Source organism: Mobula birostris, chromosome 6 (genome assembly GCF_030028105.1).
Source record: "Mobula birostris isolate sMobBir1 chromosome 6, sMobBir1.hap1, whole genome shotgun sequence".
Lineage (NCBI taxonomy): Eukaryota > Metazoa > Chordata > Chondrichthyes > Myliobatiformes > Myliobatidae > Mobula > Mobula birostris.
In genome coordinates, this window is record NC_092375.1 from 121,456,596 (window position 1) to 121,479,531 (window position 22,936).

The window sequence follows — 22,936 nt, forward strand, 5'->3', positions numbered from 1 at the left end:
ATGTTATCTGAGATTACTAGGTTGCCACAAGCAAACATTTTGTGCAAGCAGTTAAATATAAAAAAAATCTGTTACTGTACAAGTATTTAAAAAAAATTCGAACCCTTGCTTCTATGAGTCCAATTGGAATACATTGTAGGGAAGTGTATGGTTACGCACTTTGGTAGAAGGAAAAAGGGCATAGAATATTTTCTAAACAGGAAGCAAATTCTGAAATCAGCGGTGCAAAGGGACTTAGAAGTCCTCGTGCAGATTTCCCTAATGGTGAACTTGCAAGTTGAGTGGGTGATAAAGGAAAGCAAATGCAATGTTAGCATTCATTTCAAAAGGACTAGAATATAAAAGCAAGTATGTATTGCTGAGGGTTTGTAAAATCACACTTGGAGTATTGTGAGCAGTTTTGGGCACCTTATGCAAGAAAGGATATGCTGGCAATGGAGAGGATCCAGAGGAGATTCATGAGCAACGTCCTGGGGATGGAAGGATAGGGATTATGAGGAGCATTTGATGACTCTGGGCCTGTACTCACTGGAGTTTACAAGAATGAGGGAGGGATCTCATTGAAACAAATTGAAAGAACTAGACAGAGTGGATATTGTGAGGATTAATAGGAGAGGTGTAGGACCAGAAGGGACAGCTTCAGAATACAAAGGCATCCCTTTAGAACAGGGAAGAGGAGGAATTTCTTTAGCAGAGAGTGGTGAGTCTGTGGAAACCAAGTCATTGCACATATTTGAAGCAGAGGTTGATATGTTCTTCAGTAGTAAGGACGTCAAAAGTTATGGGGAGAAGGCAGGAGAATGGGGTTGAGGGGGATAATAAATCAGCCATGATGGAATGGCGGTGCAGGCTCGATGGGCCAATTGGCCTAATTCTGCTTCTTTGTCTTATGTTCTCCTCCAGTAGCGCAGGAGGTAGAAGGTTCCCATTTTTGGATGGTCTTCCTTACACTGCTCACTGTGAATCAGATGTAAGTCTTTAAGAGAATACTACGAGGTCTGCAAAAAAAAAAGGTTGACACTCATATTTCTCAGCTGTAACCTACTTTAGAAATGTGGGTGATCTGAGATGACCTTGGTACCATGTCCAAGTGACCTCCACATCAATGAACTCCAAATATTGTGGAGAATGCTGTAGGGTTGATGTATAGAACCTAGCCAGTTGTTTGAAATTATGGTTGTTGGATAGCATGACACACATCAGTGGGTCATGAATGTACTTTTGAATGGACGATCTGGCTGAATACTTGCTGTACTGAAGAATCCAAAGAATGGGAAAAGTGATAGTATAAGTTGAAAGTACAAAGAGTCCTATTTTGTATGGGGAGCAAAAAAAAAAACGCTGGAGGAACTCCGAAGGTCAGGCAGCATCTGTGGAGGAAAATGGACAGTCAACGTTTCTGATCAAGTCCCCTCATCTGGACTGAAAGATAGAGGGGAGATAGCTAGAAAAATTCCTATTCAAGGGACTTGACCCGAAACATCAACTATTTCCCAGCACAAATGCTGCTTGACCTGTTGAGTTCCTCCAGCAATTTGTTTATTGCTTCAGGTCCCAGTATCTGCAGTCTCTCTTGTATCTTTTGTTTGCATATGGAGTGTTAGTCACCAACTATCATGGAATGTCCACACATGGGGCTTCTGGAGAGTACCAATCTCCCTCTTCGTGGTGGGGCTGGCAGCTCTCGGTTCTTTTTAAGGGGCCCTGGAAATGAAAAGTTTACTTTTTCAGGATGTAGAAAACATCATTCCTAATTGTCTTCTGAAGATCCCTAGTTTCTAAAACCTGGGGTGGGTTCACCACTTTCGCTGGGGAGGGGGTGAGGTTGATGTGATCTGGTAATAAATTTATTAAAGGGTACAATTACGAAGTAGAGTTTTTATGTATTCATTACTTGAGTGGAGAATTTGAAGCAGAAAAAGAAAATATTCTGAAGTGGTACATGGCAAAGGATGTTTGGGAAGTTGTGCAATAGAAGACAACACTGTTCCTTGCTAGGAACAGACTGGGAGACCGTTTTGTGGAACACTGTCCGCCAGAGAAAGCAGGATCTCCGAGTGGCCACACATTTTAATTCCACGTACCATTCTGATATGTCTATCCACGGCCTCCTCTACTGTCAAGATGAAGCCACACTCAGGTTGGAGGAACAACACCTTGTATTCCGTCTGGGTAGCCTCCAACCTGATGGCATGAACATTGACTTCTCTAACTTCCGCTAATGCCCCACCTCCCCTTCGTACCCCATCCGTTATTTATTTAATATTATTATTATTAATTGTTTTTTTCCCTCTCTCTCTGCTTTTTCTCCCTCTGTCCCTCTGACTATAGCCCTTGCCCATCCTCTGGGCTTCCACCCTCCCCCTTTCTTTCTCCCTAGGCCTCCCGTCCCATGATCCTCTCATATCCCTTTTGCCAATCAACTTTCCAGCTCTTAGCTCCATCACACCCCCTCCTGTCTTCTCCTATCATTTCAGATCTCCCCCTCCCCCTCCCACTTTCAAATCTCTTACTAGCTCTTCTTTCAGTTAGTCCTGACGAAGGGTCTCAGCCTGAAACGTCAACTGTACCTCTTCCTAGAGATGCTGCCTGGCCTGCTGCGTTCACCAGCAACTTTTATGTGTGTTGCTTGAAATTCCAGCATCTGCAGATTTCCTCGTGTTTACTGTTCCTTTTCATTGGCTTTGTGCTTCAACCTCCATTTATTATCCTCTTGGAATTTCTTCCATCACACCTGCCTCCTCCAAGTGTTCAGGCACCTTTGGCGTTTAGGAAGGTAGTCAATATTGGTAGCTCAGGTTGAGGCATTTGATATTATTGTGTTTATTGAGCTTGGAATTACCAAGCTTGGTGAATGCTGCAATATCAAACGCCTCAACCCGAGCTACCAATATTCACAACTGCCCTAAACAACTTCGGGCTTGCAACACTTAAAAGAAGCTGGATGCTGGGAGACATTCGCCTGTTGTAAAGTTTCCACCTGAGAGCAACTATATTTTCTACATGCCAAGCTCGGCAAACACTGCACAGCACACCTTTGGCATTATCTTAGAGACAGTCTGGCTGAATGTTGCATTGTGTTCACTGTTGAGCTTATAGCAAGTTTGCATTGTCTACTGTGATTATGGTAACCAGCTTTAAAACTTAACCTGACTCATTAACGACATTGCAACAGTATATGACAATCCCTTCCACAAGCAGAGCGTGTCTCTTGAAATTAATGAATTTCGGATATGTGTTTTTGAGTCAAATGTTCCGGATATAGGTAAAAGATCAGAAATAGAAACAAAGCCTTTGCTATCATGGGATTGAAGTGAAAATTCAACAAAGTAAAACCAGAGCCTGTTAAAATGGGAAATGTTGCATTATTCAGGAGCATTGGTGTGCTTATTATAATTTTCTTGAGCATTTCTGGAGCTTACAGTAAATTGATTCACTGATTAGCAGAAAGCAAGTGGCCAGAAGCATTGGTTAATTTTGCTGATTCTAGACCAATTATGAAACATTCCTGTACCTTCTACACCTACGGTATCATTAAATGGAGGTGTCAGCATTAGTTTACTGAAGAATGTTGGCTTTGAGCCCGCTGATACAAGATTCACTGTTACTAAGGTTGAAATGTAGGCCCTCCCTTGGTTGTGATCGACTATGGATATTGCGTCCTAGCTGTCTATATGAAATTCAAGCTAGGGCAGTATGACATGGAGAGCAAACTGTTGTCCAGGCAGCACCCGCCCCCCCCTCATGCAGCTTATGAATCCAAATGAATGGCAGAGACCGATACATTTTGGCCCTTGCATTGTTGCGGGAGTTGCCATTCAGCACTGAACTCAACATTGGACTGCCTTAGGGACTCCAGCGCTGGCTTTTTCCTTAGAGCTTACTCCTGAAGCCTTTCCCATGAGTGGGTACAGCTGCAAAGTAGTGGAGGTTTGAGATCGGAGTTTTCCTTCTCTTGGATGAGCTGCCAACCATGGCTGGTGAGCCACATCTGCCTGAAGTGACTGGTCTTAAGGCGCCAGTAACCCGCCTTTGCCCTTTTTCCTGTCAGTAGAAACGGTTCCACAGGGCTTAGTAGCTAAGCCACAAGTGAAGGGCAGGAGCTGCAATTGATTGTCAGAGGCTATTTGAGGTGCAAGCCATTGGGAGCGTTTAATAGGTAATGGGAACTTAACCCTACTACCTTCCCTCCGGCTATAATAATTTTAAGGAACCAAGGCTGAAATATTGCTTTGATTTCCCAAGTGTTACCTTTCATAAGACATAGGAACAGAATTAGGTCTTTCGGCCCATTGAGTATGCTCCACCATTCCATCAAGGCTGATTTATTATCCCTACAAATCCCACCTATTCTCCTGCCTTCTCCCCGTAACCTTTGATGCCCTTACTAACCAAGAACCCATCAACCTCCACTTTAAATATACCCAATATGTTAGCCTCTACATCTGTCTGTGGCAATTATTTTCAGAGATTTCTTTTGGTTAAAGAAGTCTCTCCTCACTTCTGTTCTAAAGGGACATCCTTGTATTTTGAGTCTATGCCCTATAGTCTTATTCCCCTACTACTATAAACACTCTATCTAGGCCTTTCAATATTTGATAGGTTTTAATGAGATCCCTTCTCATTCTTCTAAGCTCCAGTGTGTACAGGCCCAGAGCCATCAAATGCTCCTCATAACATTAACCTTTGGATCAGAATGTATCTGTGCAGGTTCAGATGGACATGTTCTTCGCAGGGGATAAGTCAAAGAGAAGAAGGGAATTTTCACAATGTTATCTGCATTGAGTAGGCAAGTGAACCCTTTGCTTTAATGCTTGAATGGCCATTCTGGCCGGTGTTTTGGGCAACCGTGACCTATGTGTCCTATGTGTGATGGTGGAGTAGTAGAAGTGATACTGAAGTAGAAGTACTGGAGGTAGTGGTGGGTGGAAATGGTCGGGGGGGGGGAGAGAAGAGTGGCAGAAGAAGTTACAAGAGCCTTTTACCAGTGGCAACGGAGGGAGTGAGGTCCTAGAGGTGGGAGCAGGCCGAAGGGATATCTTGCTGTAGGCTAGAGCAGAGGGAGCGAGGGGAGTATAGGATTAAGCTGAGCATGACTATAGTGAAACTGAGAAAATGAAGGACAGTGTTCAGAGTAAATTTATCATTAAAATGCATATATGTCAGCATAAAATACCTTGAGATTCATTTTCTCGTAGGCATTCACAGTAGAACAAAGAAATAGAATGAATGAAAAACTACACATCAAGACTGGCAAACAACCAAAGTGAGAAAAACAAGCTATGCAAATACAAATAAAAACAAGTCATAATCATTAATAAATAAATTAATGAATAATACTGAGAACAAGAGTTGTAGATTCCTTGAAAGTGAGTCCATAAGTTGTGGAATCAGTTCAGAGTTGAAGTGAGTGAAGTTATCCACGCTGTTTTAGGAGCCTGATGGTTGAAGGGTAATAACTGTTTCTGAACCTGGTGGTGTGGGATTTAAGGCTTCTGTACTTCTTTCCCAGTGGCAGCAGTGAGAAGAGAAAGAACATGGCTTGGATAGTTGGGATCCTTGATGATGGAGGTTGATAGGTTGATGAAGGTCTTGGCCTGGAACATAGACTCTTTATTCCTCTCCTTAGATGCTGTCTGACCTGCTGACTTGCTCCAACATTTTGTGTGTGTTACTGTTACTCTGGAAGAAAGTGAAATTCTGCAAACACTGAAGAGAGCATATTACATGATGAATTAATGGCTTCAGCACAATACGTAATTGTCATGAATCAAGTAAAAAATTCCCTTAGAGTGTACTGGTAGCAATAAGCTCATGCCTAATAACATCAAAAACAGTTGAATATAAGTTCACTCTTCAGCTTCATTGATAAATGTTCATCATTTTTACATTGCGATTTGGTAGAAAATACTGTTTGTTGCAAGGCTAGTGTGTTTCTTAGTTCCAATTTATATGACAAAATGTCCTTTCAATAGTTCTGCAGATTGGCTCATAGGCAAGTGTTGAGGAGTAATATTCCTGAACATTATAAATAAAAGGTTTGTAAATAGCAGACTTTTTTTTCCTTCTTTATGGCTTTTATTATTTATATAAAATCACTTAAATTAAACTATTCAACTGTGCAAAATAAAAACTTGCCAGTAATTTACCTGGCAGCATTTTAGTTTTAAGGAAAATGCCTCTAGGTATCATGCTGTTTGTCACTGGGCTTTGCCATACAGCTTGGCATGAATAATCTGTTTGGCTTTGCAGTAAGATTTGTAAAGGTGCCCAGTGAAAGAGAGCTGATTCCTTCCTGCATGCAAGTTCCCAGTGCTTAGTGCCTTAAGCTTCAGCAGTGACTTCTGCTGCACCAAGTATTATCTGCTAAGAATAGCTGTGCAACTTCTTAGCATGGTTGGACACACTGTTTGCCTGTCAGTTTGCATCAGTATGAAGACCCACTCAGGGAGAAGACGGGGCTGATGACACTTTAGTTTATTCCTACTGATCTTGTTAGCCCCTAATCATACATTCTGTTTACAGATTTCATGAGTATTAATGTAGTCTCATGGTACAAGAAAACAACCTTGCTTAAGCATTTGAACAAACCTGGAGTGCTGTATTCTTGGCAAACTGTTAATGGTGTGATCACAACTTTGGATCTGATCATCAACAGATGCCAGTTGACTTTTGCAGGAGATAAAAATGAAAACATAGGATGCGGAATCTATGAATTATTTTTAGGAGCAAAGATTGAGAACTGATTCTAGTTACCTAAACATACCTACTGAGTTCTGATGAAGGGTCTCACCCCAAAATGTCAGCTCTTTATTACCTTCCGTGGATACTGCCTGACCTGTTGAGCTTCTCCAGCATTTGTGTGTGTTATACCTACTACTATTTTCAAAAGGGTTTCTGGTCATACGAGGAAACATTAAAAAAGAACAACTTTTAATACAGTGAAGCATTGAGATAATATATGACTTTAAACCAGACAAGGAGTTGTTTGGATAAGTTGCTTCAAGTTTGGTCCAAGTAATAGGTCTTAAGAAATATATTTGGGGGGTGACGAAGGGAGGGAATGAAAGAGAAACAACATAAGTTGAGATTCAAAGAAGAAAAGGCTGTTGCATCTGGATCTACATTGCATCATTTCTTTCAAAACTTCAAATGAACCTGCATATATTGTATGTAATTACACTCAGCGTCCACTTTATTAGTTACCTCTTAATAAAGTGGACACTGAGTTTATGCTCATGATCTTCTGCTGCTGTAACCATTCCACTTCAAGGTTCAATGTGTCGTGCATTCAGAGGTACTCTTTTGCACATCACTGTTGTCACATGTTATTTGAGTTTTTTGAGTTACTGTCACCTTCCTGTCAGCTTGAACTAGCCTGGCCATTCTCCTCTGACCTCTCTCATTAACAAGGCATTTATGCCCACAGGACTGTCGCTCACTTGATGTTTTTTGTTTTTCGCACCATTCTTTGTAAACTCTAAAGACTATTGTTCATGAAAATCCCACGAAATTGGCAGTTTCTGAGATACTCAAACCACCTAGTCTAACACCAACAATCATTCAATGGTCAAAGTCACTTAGATCATATTTCTTCCCTATTCTTTTGTTTGGTCTGAACAACCAAACCTCGTGTCTGCATGCTTACATGCATTGAGCTGCTGCCACGTGATTGGCTGATCAGATATTTGCAGTGGCCTCAGAGGTGTGTAAATAGATTAAACAGCCATTTGATCTAAGTGTCCCATTCTGGTGCAATCATCTTTGTTTCATTGTCAAAAGTTGATCTGATTACCCCTAAGTCTATATGTCATTTGCTTCTATTTTGTGTGATAGCAAGTTCCACATTCTGGGAAAAGGAGTTTTCCCATATTTCATACTGGATATATTTGGGTCTATTTTCCATTAATGACCCTTAGCCTTGAGTGGAACTTTATTTATATTTATTCTAGTGAATCTTTTAATTATATTTCGAGGCCTTAATGAGATCATCCTCAGCTGTCCAGCTCAGACACCAAACTTGTAACACAAACACAAGAAAATCTGTAGATGCTGGAAATCCAAGCAACGCACTCAAAGTGCTGGAGGAGCTTAGAAGGCTGGGCAGCATCTATGGAAAAGAGTAAACAGTTGACATTTCGGGCCGTGACCCCAGTCCTGAAGAAAGGTTTCGGCCCAAAACGTTAACTGTTTACTCTTTTCTGTAGACACTACCTGGCCTGCTGAGTTTCTGCAGCATTCTTTGTATGTTACCAAACTTGTAAATTTGTTTTGCACCATCTCCAATAATCTATATCCATGTTTGTAATAGAATGCAGAGTCTAGAAATTTGCAGAGTATGGTCCATGCTGTCGAACCTGTATTATTGGTGGCTTATCCGTCTGAATTATTTGGTGCCTTTTAAATGTGAACTACTGGCACTCTTTAGCAGTAGCAATGTTGCCTGCGTTACACCCTAATCCACCACCAGCACTGCCTTGGAAGAAACATGGAGGAAGTTGTATTGGGATTAGCTATGACATTAGAGAACATATAATATGGACACAGGTCCTTTGGCCCAACTTGTCCTTGCCAACTAAGATCTAGTTGAGCTAGTCTCATTTGCATGCAAGTATCCCTCTAAACATTTCCTATCTATGTATCTGTCCCATGTCTTTTAAATGTTGCTATTCTATTTGCCTCAATCATCCTCTGGCAGCTTGTTCGATATGCGCACCACCTCTGCAATTAAAATGTCCCTTTGGGTTCCTTTTTCCTTAAACTTCTAGTTTTAAATGGCCTTTCCTCATTTATTCATGGGATTGGGATGTCGTGGCAACCTTGACAATTAATATCTATCCCTGATGGGCCCCAGAGCTATTTCAGAGTACATTAAGAATTGATCATTTGGGTGAATTTCAAATTGCATATAGACAAAGTACTGCTGATTTCCTTTTAAGTAAATTTTTCTAGAACAGGTCTGTAGTGTCGTGGTTATCATCACTGACTTTTCTTTACTGTTCAAAGTTCGAAGTAAATTTATTATCAAAGTACATATAAGTCACCATGAGATTCATTTTCTTGCAGGTATTTACAGTAGAACAAAGAAATAAAATAGATTCAATGAAAAACTGCACACAAAGATTGACAAACAACCAATGTGAAAAAACAAACTGTGCAAATACAGAAAGAAAACTAATAATAATAAATAAATACACAAATAATACTGAGAATATGAGTGTTGGAGACCTTGAAAACGAGTGCAGAGGTTGTGGAATCAGTTCAGTGTTGAGATGAGTGAAGTTAGCTATGCTGGTTCAGAGACCTGATGGTAGAAGGGTAACAACTGTTTCTGTTTTTGATGTTTGTGACATAAGTTATTTAACTGTAAATTTAAATTTTACAGCCTTCTGGCTGCTACTCAAGAATTCAACTACTATCATTACTTAATTCTGAGTGATATCATAAATTTGAAGGCAATGTGATCCTCTCGTATTTCTTACATTCTTCCAGTGTCCACTTCTTGGAATCCCAATTGGAAAAGGGAATGTTTCTCGCATAAGATTCATTGGAGACTCTTAATTTGTTATCATTCTTGGTCCACTATACCAAATAGGCAGAGTTTTCTGCCTTAAGTGGCACTTTGAGCCACAGAGTGGGCATTGCTAGCTGATTGCAGTTTATTTGGCGAGTACAAGAATATCAACTCTTGGCAGCAAATGGAACCCTATCTCTATCAAACCTGTTCAGTAGATTAAAATCCTCCACCTTGTCTGAGTCAGAATAAGTTCTGTTACTGAGCGTTCAGGCTAACACTCCCAAGGTATTCTTAAGGAGTTTCTTTCGTTGCAATATTAAAACAAGCTGTGTACTGTCTGTGAAAGGTGTTCTGGTAACTACTTGAAGAACAGCAAAATTCTTCCTTATTTCAGTATTTAAACCTTCTTCACTTCCTAAAACAAATCATATATGTATGCTTGTGGCTTGCAGTGCACAAATATGCTTCTGCCTCTTTTTGCAATAGCCACTACTGTTCAAAGAGGCCCCATGTGCCACCTAGGCACTAAGGGTTCAGACGACGACTACTGTTCAAAAGTACGTCTCCGAGTGTACAGTGTTAAGTTTATGAAAGAAGCAAGGTAAATAGCTATTAATATATGCACGGTCTTTCCATTCCCCCACTCATGGATGTTGCCATTGTGAAGATCTACCAGTCACTTCCAGAGCAGCGTGATTAGGTACGCAAAGCATGGCACTGGGACACTGCTAAGGAGTGGTGAGAGGGGATAAAACATTTGAGGGAATCATTAAACACTAACAAAAATTATCTCCATATTTTTTGCTGCCAGTCTGAAGTTTGCATTTAAAATAGAATAGGAAACGATGGTCAGAATGGCAGAAATGTTCAACCAGAACTAGTTGCTCTGGAGCCCTGTACTGTTCAGTTCCTCCAGTCAGAAGGTAATTTCCAGGCAATAAACAGAGACCAAGACTATGGGTTTTGATTGATAGCGTTATATGAAGTACATTAAATCAATGTAGGACTTCTATTTTTTATAGTACCTAGAACTACTTAAGACTGTCCCAGAGACTTTATGGAAATAATCCTCACACAGAATGCTAGGATAGATTCATTAAATGTATGTTTTGTGAAGCAGCTGAAGGAGGAAGGGAAGGTTTGTGTTTGTTTGGGGGGGGGGGAGATCTCCAAAGCACAAGGCTTTGACAACAGTACCAATGGTCACCATTGACAGCAAAATGAAAATGGAAGGCAGAGAACTAAAACTGGATGAGCATAAAGATCTCAGAAACTGTAGGACAGGGAATGTTTCAGAGATGAGGGATATGAAGATCAAGATGAAAACTTTACAACCGGAGGTGCATGGTCAGTGGGTATCCAAAGACAGTGGCGTGCCCAGTTGCAGCGGCCACTCTGGATCCAACAAATGGTGTAATTGTTTGTCCTTTACGGCTTTCTCATGATTGAAAGACACTGTTGGATATTAAGAACACCAAATACTGCCAGTCTACTTCACTAGCGATTTGCTGGATAACCGAGGAACTGCGCAGCGTAGGCTTGTTGCGTACTGTGTCATTGCCTGCTACAGCCGCCCAGGGAAGAAGGTGTTGGAAGTGTTAGGTGAAAGAACAAAGTGCAGTAAGCAAGCTGGTATTTGTGCGAGACTAAAGGTGAAATCCTGCAGCCCAGCTGTCCTGTTGATTCTGCTTTCAAACATTTAATCACTAGAAAATAATCTAGATTACCTGCAACTACGACTGAATTAGCGTGAGATGAAGAACTGCTGCAGGCTCATCCTGATGGAAACATGGCTCCAGGATACCATCTCCGAAGTGGCCATCTGGCTAGAGGGTTTTATCTCATTTCAGGTCAATAGAAAGACCCACAGAGAAAGACTGTGTATCTACATTAATAAGAACTGGTGTGTGAATGCTTTGGTGGTGGTGGCAGTTCACCTCTGGTAGAATTTTTGAAATGGTGAAATTCAGGCCCTTCTATTCACTGCTATTGTGATTGAGGCTTTCCCGCACAGCAGGATGGCAAAACTTGATTATTCGAAGAACTTACGGCCATTTCTGTGACACCAGAGACATGAGGTGCACGTGGCGTTCAGACCATAATCGACTACAAGTCCATCTTACATGTCAACAACATTGCCGCCTCTCTTCCTGATAGGCTGAATATCTTTAATGCACAGTTTGACGAATGGAAAGATGTACCAGCAAAGAAAGCCCTCTCCTCTCTCCGAGTAACAAGCACTCTGGCCATGGCTGATGTGAGGAAGACCCTAGTAAAGCTGTGGAGCCTGATGACATACTTGATCAGGTGCTGAGACACTGTACAGCCCAGTTAACAGTAGTTCTAACAGACATCTTCAACACCCTTCTAGAACAGTCCACTGCCTCCATAGACTTCAAGACACCCACCAATTGATTCTCCTTTGCCTATTCTGCTTTTTATTTCTTCAAAAAAGTGCGATAGATTTGTCAGGCAAGATTTTCCCTTGAGAAATTTATGCTGACTACGGTCTATTTTATCATGTGCCTCCAAGTGCCCCAAAAATACATCCTGAACAATCAACTTCAACATCTTTCCAACCTTTGAGGTCAGATTAACTGGCCTATGTGTCTATGAGGGTTCTCAATCATCCAGCTCATTGTATATCAACCAATAGTAAGTCAAGGCAACAGGACTTGCTGTGTTGTCGAAGACATTTCACCACTCAACCAAGAGGCTTCTTCATTTCTGATATATGGTGGGTAGTTTTCCAGTTTATAAACTCTGTGAGTTGTTTAAAGGTATAGCTATCTCATGAGGGTCATTAAAAATCATAGAGGTAATGAGAAGGTCATTAGTCTTATCTTTGCATGAATGGAGGTGTGAACTGTTGTGGAGAGAGATGCTAGGACTGCATTGTAAGTAGCTGATAGGTGGTACCATGCCCCACCCCTCTGTTCAGGGATGGATTTTCCAGTTTGAGAAAGATAGCTTCTTTAACCCTCTTTCAAACCATCGAGGGAATGGGGTACGAAAAGCCATCTCATAGGCATTCTAGAAAATACCCTTCTTGGAATCCCCCACCAATCTGATCTTCCCAATCTACCTGCATATTGAAATCCCCCATGACTACTGTAACATTGCCCTTTTGGCATGTATTTCCTATCTCCTGTTGTAATTTGTAGACCACATCCTTACTACTATTTGGGGGGTCTGTATACAATTCCCATCAAGATCTTTTTACCTTTGCATTTCCTAACTCTACCCACAACAATTCAACACCTTTCAACCCTATGTCACCTCTTTCTAATGATTTAATTTAATTTTTTTACTAACAGAGCCATGCCAACCCCTCTGCCTTCCTGCCTGTCCTTTTGATTCAATGTATATCCTTGGACATTACATTCCCATTATAATCTTTCAGCCATGATTCAGTGATGCCTACAACATCGTACTTGCCAATCTGTAACTGTGCTATAAATGATTGACCTTATTCCATATACTGCACACATTCAAATATAACACCTTTAATCCTGTATTCATCCTTTTCGATTTTGCCCACCTTTTACGTTGCAATTCATCCTGTTGACTACAGTTTTGCCTTATCATCAGCCTCTCCTTGCTAGGAATCTCACTACACATTGCCTCTGTTTGTAAACCAGCTACCTCATCTTCAGCACTATCATTCCAGTTCCCATCCCCCTGACAAATTGGTTTAAACCCATCGGAGCAACTCTAGCCAACTTGGCTGCAAGGATTTTGGACACCCTATGATTCAGGTGTAATCCGTCCCTTTTGTATAGGTCATACCTTCCCCAGAAACGATGCCAATGATCCATAAATCTGAACCCCTGTCCCCCTGCACCAGTTCCTCAGCCATGCATTCATCTGGCAAATTATCCTTTTCTTACCCTCACTGGCACGTAATCAATGTGTGGAGCCAAAAGAGTTGGGGGAGATGTTAAATGGATTTTTTGCATCTTTATTTACTCAGGAGACAGACACAATCTATAGAGGTGAGACAAAGCAGCAGTAAGGTCATGCAAAGATTACAAAGGAGGAGGTGTTTGCTGTCTTGAGGAAAATCAGGGTGGACTGATTCCGTGAGAGGTTGAAATTGCTGTGTGCCTTGCAGCATTTCTTAAATCGTCCTTAGCCACAGGTAAGATACCGGAGGATTGAAGAATAGCTAATGTTGTTTAGCTGTTTAAGAAAGGCTCTAAGAATAAACCAGGAAATGATAGACTGGTGAGCCTGACATCAGTAATGGAGAAAGTTATTGGAAGGTGTTCTAAAAGACTGAATGTATGAGTATTTGGATACACAGGGATTGATTAAGGATAGTCAGCATGGCTTTTGCATGGTAGGTTGTGTCTAACCATTCTTTTAGAGTTTTTCGAGAAAGTAACCAGGAAAGTTGATGAAGGTAAGGCAGTGGATGTTGTCTTCATGGACTTCAGGAAGGCATTTGATAAGGTTCCGCATTGATTGATCAAGAAGGTTCAGATGCTTGGCATTCAGAGTGAGGCAATAAATTGGATTAGAAAATGGCTTTGTGAAGCTAGGGAGCGGTAGTAGATGGTTTCCTCTTTGACTGGAGGCCTGTGACTAGTGGAGTGCTGCAGGGATTAGTGGTGGGTCTGTTGTTGTTTGTTATCTGTATCAATGATCTGGATAATAATGTAGTTAACTGGATCAACTTGGATGGCACCAAGATTGGGGGTGTAGTGGACAGCGAGGAAGACTATTAAAGCTTGTAGCAGGATCTGGACCAGCTGGAAAAAGTGGACTGAAAAATGGCAGATGGAATTTAATGAAGACAAGTGTGAGGTGTTGCACTTTGAGAGGACCAGCCAAGGTAGGTCTTACACAGTGAGTAGTAGGACACTAAGGAGTGTGATAGAACAAAGGGATCTGGGAATACAGGTCTTTATTCATTGAAAGTGAGGTCAGAGTTAGATGGGGCTGTAAAGAAAGCTTTTGGAACATTGGCCTTCATTGGTCTGTGTATTGAGTACAGGAGATGAGATGTTGTTGTGGTTATATAAGACATTGGTGAGGCCTAATTCGGAATATTGTGTGCAGTTTTGGTCACCTACCTACAGGAAAGATGTAAATAAGGTTGAAAGAATACAGAGAAAATTTACAATAATGTTGCTGGGACTAGAGGATCTGAGTTATAAGGAGATATTCCTTGGACTTTATTCCTTGAAATGTAGAAGATTGAGAGGAGATTTGATAGAGGTATACAAATTATGAGGGGCATAGATAGGATAAATGCAAGCTGGCTTTTTCCACTGAAGTTGGGAGAGACTACAACTAGAGGTTAAGGGTGAAAGGTGAAATGTTTAAAGGGAACATGGGAAACTTTTTCACTCAGAGTGGTAAGGGTGTGGAAGAAGTTGCCAGTGCAAGTGATGGATGCGATTTTGATTTCAATGTTTAAGAGAAGTTTGGATAGGTGTATGGATGGCAGGGGTATGGAGGGCTGTGGTCTGGGTGCATGTCGATGGGACTAGGTAGTTTAAATGGTTTGGCACAGACTAGAGGGGCCGAAGTGCCTGTTCTTGTGCTGATGATTGTGGACTTTAGGAAGGTGCCAGCTGACCACTTGTGCAGGTAAATGACTCCTCCATGGAGAAAGTTAGCATCAAGTTTCTGAGAGTGCACGTAACGGACACTCTCACTGTTCTCTCAGCACCACCTGTTTAGTTAAGAAAGCACAGCAGTGTCTCCATTTCCTGAGGAGATTGTGGCAAGCAAGGCTCCCTTCCCCCATTCTAACCACTTTTTACAGAAACCCCATTGAGGGTGTCCTGCCCAGTCCTATCACCATCTGGTATGGGAATTGCAAGACATCAGACCACAAGACCCTACAAAGGATTGTGAGGACTGCTGAGAGGATCATTGGGATCTCATTTATCAGCAGCACTGCCTATGCAGCACCCTTCGCGTTGCCAAGGATCCCTCCCATCTGTCCCGCAATCCGTTTGATCCCCTACCACCAGGCAAAAGGTACAGAGGCATTAGCACAAGGACTGTTACGGTGAGTAACAGCTTTTCTTCCCAGGTCATGGAACCACTGAACTCACTGCCACCATCACTTATAAAGTGCCAGTAACGTAACACATTTTACTTTTTAGTTTGTGTTGTAAATTGCACCTAATGCTAAATGTCAATCTCCTGGAATATATTTTATTATTTGTTAATTATTTGTGGTATAATATTACTTTAAGTGTCATGCATGAGTTACAGTTCTCTGCAAAACTCTGTAGAGGCCATACCATCTGAAACCATATAAAAAATCTAGGGTACCAAGAGACCTGATCTCAACATCATCGAAGCTGCCTGGAATTACCTGGAGAGATAGAAGCAAGTGAGACAGCCTAAGCCTGCAGAAGAACTGTATCAAGTTGTCCGAGATGCTTGGAACAACCTACCAGCCAAAGGCTAAGGGTGATCGCAACAAATATTGATTTGATTTAGTATTTTTACTGTTTGCTGCTCTTTACAGAATTTTTTTTATATGTGCCTAAGACTTTTCCACAATACTGAAAATGTACTGTGTTGTGTATCTTGGTCCGGGGGAACGTTGTTTCATTTGCCGGTACACATGTATGTGGTTGAATGTCAATAAACTTGAATTGGAAAGGGAGAGTGCATGCATAATAGACTTGGATGAGCTTTGGATGGAAGTTAGGATGCCACCAGGTGGAGATAACAGTCATCTCAAAACATATAATTGAGGCTGTTCGCTGACAATTTACAGAAGTGACGAGGTTATACACACAACATAGGGATTTGCTTCAGCAATTATGGGCTTGTGAAACTAAAAAGGTACGTTTTTTTGGCATTATTTTCCTCTCGTTACTTATCTCTTAGGTGGTGCACTAACCATAAACAAATTCCCTGTTGGTTTTCCACCGAATAAATATGCATCGTGCTTTTGAAATACTAAAATAACACTGCTTCTCTGCCATTCCCATTGATGTACATTTATTTTCTTAAAAGCAAAAGAATCACCTACAGGCAGTGTTGATATGCTAAGCACGTGTCTAAAAGTTGTACCGCTGACGTCTTTAAGGTAATTGTGTTCAAAGAAAAAGAACGTTCTGTTCAAATTAGTGTTTGAAAATAGCAAGGTTTTTTGAAGTTTTAAAGATAATTTATTGTGGCTTTTGAAGTTGTTCACATCTTTATAAATAACTTGCATTCCACTTGAGAATGAATAAATGCAAATCTGATCTAGGCACTAGAATCCCCTTTCAGTGTTAGATCTCAGATCTGACTGAGTTAACTCCTAATGTGTTTGGGTTAGGGAGGTAAAAGGACTAATCCCAAAGATTCTACATTAGCCCTGCGACAAAGTACAGTGATGTGAATGCCAGGCAACAAGATAATTGGAATCAAATGTTATACATATTATGGCTAAGTGGCCATCTGTTGGCTTTAACTGCGCTTACTTCTGACATTCTTCTGGTGAGGGCACAGTGTATTGTAAAGGGCCCTTACTCTGAATCTTGCTCTGTCCTTGAATTTTAATACCTCCGATAATGGGAAATAATTCTTGCAGTCTAACCTATCTACAGCTCTCATAATTTTATATATCTTAGTAATATCCCATCTTAACATGCTGTCCACCAGTGGGGGAAGAAAAAAACGATCTAGTCTCTTCACTGACTAAAATGCTGTATCCCAGAGAACATCATGGTAAAACTCCTCTCCATCCTCTCGAGTGCTATTGCATCCTTCCTATACTTGGGAGACCAAACTGCAAGCAGTACTTCAGCTGAAGTCTTACCATGTTTCAAAAGTACGATCATAATCTCTCTACTCTTGCAGTCAATACTTGAATAAGTTTGTTGGAAATGAAATATCTCTTGACTGTAGGCTGTGATCTTACAAATATTTGCATTATTTGTCCTTTTAAGTGAATGGGCTTAAGACTGTTCCGTTTATACCTTTCAATATCAGGTTCAGGCCCAAGTGCGGCATTCAAAGGAACAGTTTGACAAGCTAAAGAATGATGTGTGTCAGAAGGTGGACTTGCTCGGAGCAAGTCGTTGCAACCTGCTCTCCCAGTCACTTGCAGTTTACCAGGTAAGGAGCCTTCAGAGAAGAATTATACAGCATAGAAACAGGCCATTTGTCCCACTAAGTCCTTGGTGACCTTCCAGCACTTGGCCCATAGCCTTCAGCAAATTTCTGTACTTGTGTATTCAATATCTTGCCAATGAAGGCCCAGCATTGCATATGCCTTCTTAATCTCATTATCTTCCTTTAAGCTTCTTTTGACTTTGTTCCTCAGTACTCTGTAGGACCTGATTGTTGTGTACAGTGGCGTGCAAAAGTTTGGGCACCCCGGTCAAAACCTCTGTTACTGTGAATAGTTAAGTGAGTAGAAGATGAACTGATCTCCAAAAGTCATAAAGTTAAAGATGAAACATTCTTTTCTACATTTTAAGCAAAATTAGTGTAATATTTTTGTTTTGTACAATTCTAGAGTGAAAAAAAGGAAAGGAGCACCATACAAAAGTTCGGGCACCCCAAGAGATTTGAGCTCTCAGATAACTTTTACCAAGGTCTCAGACCTTAATTAGCTTGTTAGGGCTATGGCTTGTTCACAATCATCATTAGGAAAGGCCAGGTGATGCAAAATTCAAAGCTTTATAAATACCCTGACTCCTCAAACCTTGTCCCAACAATCAGCAGCCATGGACTCCTCTAAGCAGCTGCCTAGCACAATGAAATTGAAAATAAATGATGCCCACAAAGCAGGAGAAGGCTACAATAAGATAGCAAAGCGTTTCCAGGTAGCTGTTTCCTCAGTTTGTAATGTAATTAAGAAGTGGCAGTTAACAGGAACGGTGGAGGTCAAGTTGAGGTCTGGAAGACCAAGAAAACTTTCCAAGAGAACTGCTTGTAGGATTGCTAGAAAGGCAAATTAAAACCTCCATTTGACTGCAAAAGACCTTCAGGAAGATTTAGCAGACTCTGGAGTGGTGGTGCACTGTTCTGCTGTGCAGCGACACCTGCACAAATATGACCTTCATAGAAGAGTCATTAGAAAAAAATCTTTCCTACATCCTCACCACAAAATTCAGCATCAGAAGTTTGCAAAAGAACATCTAGACAAGCCTGATGCATTTTGGAAACAAGTCCTGTGGACTGATGAAGTTAAAATAGAACTTTTTGGCCGCAATGAGCAAAGGTATGTTTGGAGAAAAAAGGGTGCAGAATTTTATGAAAAGAACACTCCTCCAACTGTTAAGCACAGGGGTGGATCGATCATGCTTTGGGCTTGTGTTGCAGCCAGTGGCACGAGGAATGTTTCACTGGTAGAGGGAAGAATGAATTCAATTAAATACCAGCAAATTCTGGAAGCAAACATCACACCGTCTGTAAAAAAGCTGAAGATGAAAAGAGGATGGCTTCTACAACAGGATAATGATCCTAAACACACCTCAGAATCCACAATGGACTACCTCAAGAGGCGCAAGCTGAAGGTTTTGCCATGGCCCTCACAGTCCCCTGACCTAAACATCATCGAGAATCTGTGGATAGACCTCAAAAGAGCAATGCATGCAAGACAGCCCAAGAATCTCACAGAACTAGAAGCCTTTTGCAAGGAAGAATAGGCAAAAATCTCCCAAACAAGAATTGAAAGACTCTTAGCTAGCTACAGAAAGCATTTACAAGCTGTGATTCTTGCCAAAGGGGGTGTTACTAAGTACTGCCATGCAGGGTGCCCAAACTTTTGCTTCGGGCCCTTTTCCATTTTTGTTATTTTGAAACTGTAAAAGATGGAAATAAAAAAGTAACCTTGCTTAAAATATTAAAGAAATGTGTCATCATTAACTTTATGCCTTTTGGAAATCAGGTCATCTCTTACTCACTTAGCTATTCATAGTAACAGAAATTTTGACCGGGGTGCCCAAACCTTTGCATGCCACTGTATGTAATAGAAACATAGAAACATAGAAAATAGGTGCAGGAGTAGGCCATTCGGCCCTTCGAGCCTGCACCGCCATTTATTATGATCATGGCTGATCATCCAACTCAGAACCCCGCCCCAGCCTTCCCTCCATACCCCCTGACCCCTGTAGCCACAAGGGCCATATCTAACTCCCTCTTAAATATAGCCAATGAACTGGCCTCAACTGTTTCCTGTGGCAGAGAATTCCACAGATTCACCACTCTCTGTGTGAAGAAGTTTTTCCTAATCTCGGTCCTAAAAGGCTTCCCCTCTATCCTCAAACTGTGACCCCTCGTTCTGGACTTCTCCAACATCGGGAACAATCTTCCTGCATCTAGCCTGTCCAATCCCTTTAGGATTTTATACGTTTCAATCAGATCCCCCCTCAATCTTCTAAATTCCAACGAGTACAAGCCCAGTTCATCCAGTCTTTCTTCATATGAAAGTCCTGCCATCCCAGGAATCAATCTGGTGAACCTTCTCTGTACTCCCTCTATGGCAAGGATGTCTTTCCTCAGATTAGGGGACCAAAAATATTTCCTTAATATTAATATTAAAGTTTTTTAAAGTAATCGTGTGTGTGTGTATATATATATATATATATATATATATATATATGTTGATTAAAGTTTTAAATGATATGCTGAATCTGCACAAGCTTCTAATGAAAATAGAGGCGCTGCCGAGCCTTCTTTGTAATGGTGCTTACGTGATGTCCAAGGATAGTTCCTTTGAAATGATAACGCCAATGTATTTAAAGGAATTTATAGTTGATAGGAATCTTATTTTCCAACAGATCTGTGGGATTACTTTTATCTTGCAAACTGTATGGTTCGAGGAGGCAGTTCATCATCATCATCTTCTTATTTGTGATTAGTGATGCGTAATAAATACCAGCCTTTTCAATGAATCTGGATCAGGCAAACAAATAACTGGATGTGTAACTTAGCACAAATATTCTTTCAAAGTACCAGCATATTCTTATAACAGGCCATACGGCTTCTCTGTTTCCTAAGTTTCTGTGACTGCATACCTCACACACAGGGTGAGAGAAGTAAAAGAGTCTTATGGAGTTCAAAGGAGTTTTACGAATGTACATCCTTTTACAAATTACATTCAGACTGATATTTGTACTTGCTTTCTGTGGGTTTGTCTGGACTCGGGAGTCTGGCAGAAGAGATAGAATGCTACCATTTCCTCTATCGCCTTTTGGTCTTACATAGAACAGTGTACTCTTAGTTGGCTTTATACCTTTGTTGAATTTCATGAGTGTATCCACATCTGAATGTTGTTGAGACACTATAATTAATGTGAAGTATAATCAAGAACTGTTAAGCTGTATTTTGCTGTCTACTGCATTTGTTTCTGCTTTAATCTTTAAAAGTATTCTTCTTTGTGGCATGATTACTTCAGTAGATGAGCAAATCACTCTGCTTATCAGTGGCATTGTTGATAATTGTGCATGGAAATAATTCTCCACTCCCAGCTGCTCCCACTCTTCCGGCATTGTTCTCCATTCAGAAACATGATCTTTGCTCAGTGTGTATGGGAACTTGTCCAGTTGGACTCAGTCTGTGCCCTGCCATTCCCTGAACTGCCAACACACCAGCTTTTCTCTTTATTTTTGTTCAGTGTCTTTAGCTTTTCTACTAATACACCTAAAGTGATGTTTCTCTTTTTTTTTCTTAATCTAGAATACACTACTACATTTCTGGGAGAAAACAGCTTGTATGATGTCTCAGATTTATGGGAGTTTCAAGGGCCATCAGCCTTACAAATTTACCACACTTAAGGTAAGATGGAAAGAACATGTGAAGCAGAATGAGTATCAAAACAACTACTTCACCAAACCTATCCATTTTACTTTCTAGGACAATATCACCTCAGTCTTCTCTTTAAATATTCACAGAACAAAACCAGTATTTGATTAAGGAGCAAGGCATTGGGAATATTTAAAGCGGAGGTTGATAAGATTTTGGTTAGAAAGGGAGTCAAAGGTTATGGGCGAAGGCAGGAGAATGGGGTTGAGAGGGATCATAAATTAGACATGATTGAATGGCGGAGCAACGCGGTTGCTGAATGGCATAATTTTGCTACTATGTCTTAGGATCTTATAACAACCCACACTCACTGTGACTTTTGACATACTGGTTGATGGTTGGAAGGATTTATTTGCTGCTGACTAGAATCCCACTAGTGATCAGATGGGAGTGTAAAATTTTGTCTATTAATATTCTAAAGCCTTACCTTAAAATGTTAAGGATGCCTTAAAATTAAATGCAAATGACAAATTGAGATACTGTGGATGAATAATGAGATGGAGAGAAATTGAGGTAAAAAATAGAAGTGTTCAGGAGACAAAACAATTGGAAATGTGAAGGGTAACTATAAAATTTAAGTGAACAAGGAGCATCAAAGAAAAACACATAAAAGAGGAAATTCAAGATGCAAACAGGCCACCGATATGGATATAATAAAATCACAGGATATGAATAATTGCTTTGCTATTGAGAATAGATCAAGTGGATATAACATCAAAAAGATTAGATCAATAATGAAATGAGCTCATGTAAAATGAAAGGAGGAGAAATAGCAAATAAATCAAATTCAGAGAACAAAATAAACCTAGCAACACGAGTTACATCAATGCTTTTTAAAGGACTACACTGAGCAGATTTAGGAAGCATTTACACACATTAATTAATTAGTTATCAAAAATAATACATTTAAAACACTTTTAACATGTGAATTCAGTAGCCACATTAATGCTAATTAAGGCTAAAAGACATAAGAGCAGAATTATGCCATTTGGCCCATCGTCTGCTCCAACATTCAATTATGACTGATTTATTTTCCCCCTCAACCTCATTCTCCTACCTTTTCCCCTAACCCTTGTTGCCCTAACTAATAGAGAACCTATCAACTTCCACTTTTAATATCACCAATGACTTGGCCCTCACAGCCATCTGTGGCAATGAATTCCACAGTTTGACCATCCTCTGGCTTGAGAAATTCCTCCTCATCTCTGTTCTAAAGGCATGTTCTTGTATTCTGAGGCTGTGCCCTCTGGTCCTAGACTCCCCACTATAGAAAATATCCCTTCCATGTCCACTCTGTCTAGGCATTTCAATATTTGATAGTTTTCAATGAGATACCCCCTCATTCTTCTGAACACCTGCGAATATAGATCCAAAGCCATCAAACACGTCACATACATTAACCCTTTTATTCCTTGGAAAATTCTTGAAAACCTCCTCTGCAACCACTCCAATGGCAGCACATCCTTTCTTAGATATGGGGCCAAAAATTCCTCACAATACTCCAATTGCATTTTGACCAATACCTTGAAAAGCCTCAACATTATGTCCTTGCTTTTGTGTTCTAGTCCTCTCAAAATGAATGCTTACACTGCTTTTGCCTTCCGTACTACTGACTCAACATTCTAGTTAACCTTTATGAAATCC

The 22,936-nt window shown here is 40.6% G+C and overlaps 1 protein-coding gene across 6 annotated transcripts in view; it reads left to right on the plus strand.

Annotated features, from left to right (window-relative positions):
* Nucleotides 1–22,936, plus strand: part of ical1 (islet cell autoantigen 1-like) — a 128,820-nt gene that overhangs the window by 61,450 nt on the left and 44,434 nt on the right. For all 6 annotated transcript variants that reach the window (XR_011886402.1, XR_011886403.1, XM_072261198.1 and 3 more), the window contains exons 7-8: nucleotides 17,471–17,596; nucleotides 21,167–21,265. Coding sequence is in view for 4 of the 6 variants with exons in the window: in XM_072261198.1 (XP_072117299.1) it covers nucleotides 17,471–17,596; nucleotides 21,167–21,265 (225 nt within the window). In the remaining 2 variants the exon portion in view is untranslated. The remainder of the gene's footprint in view (nucleotides 1–17,470; nucleotides 17,597–21,166; nucleotides 21,266–22,936) is intronic.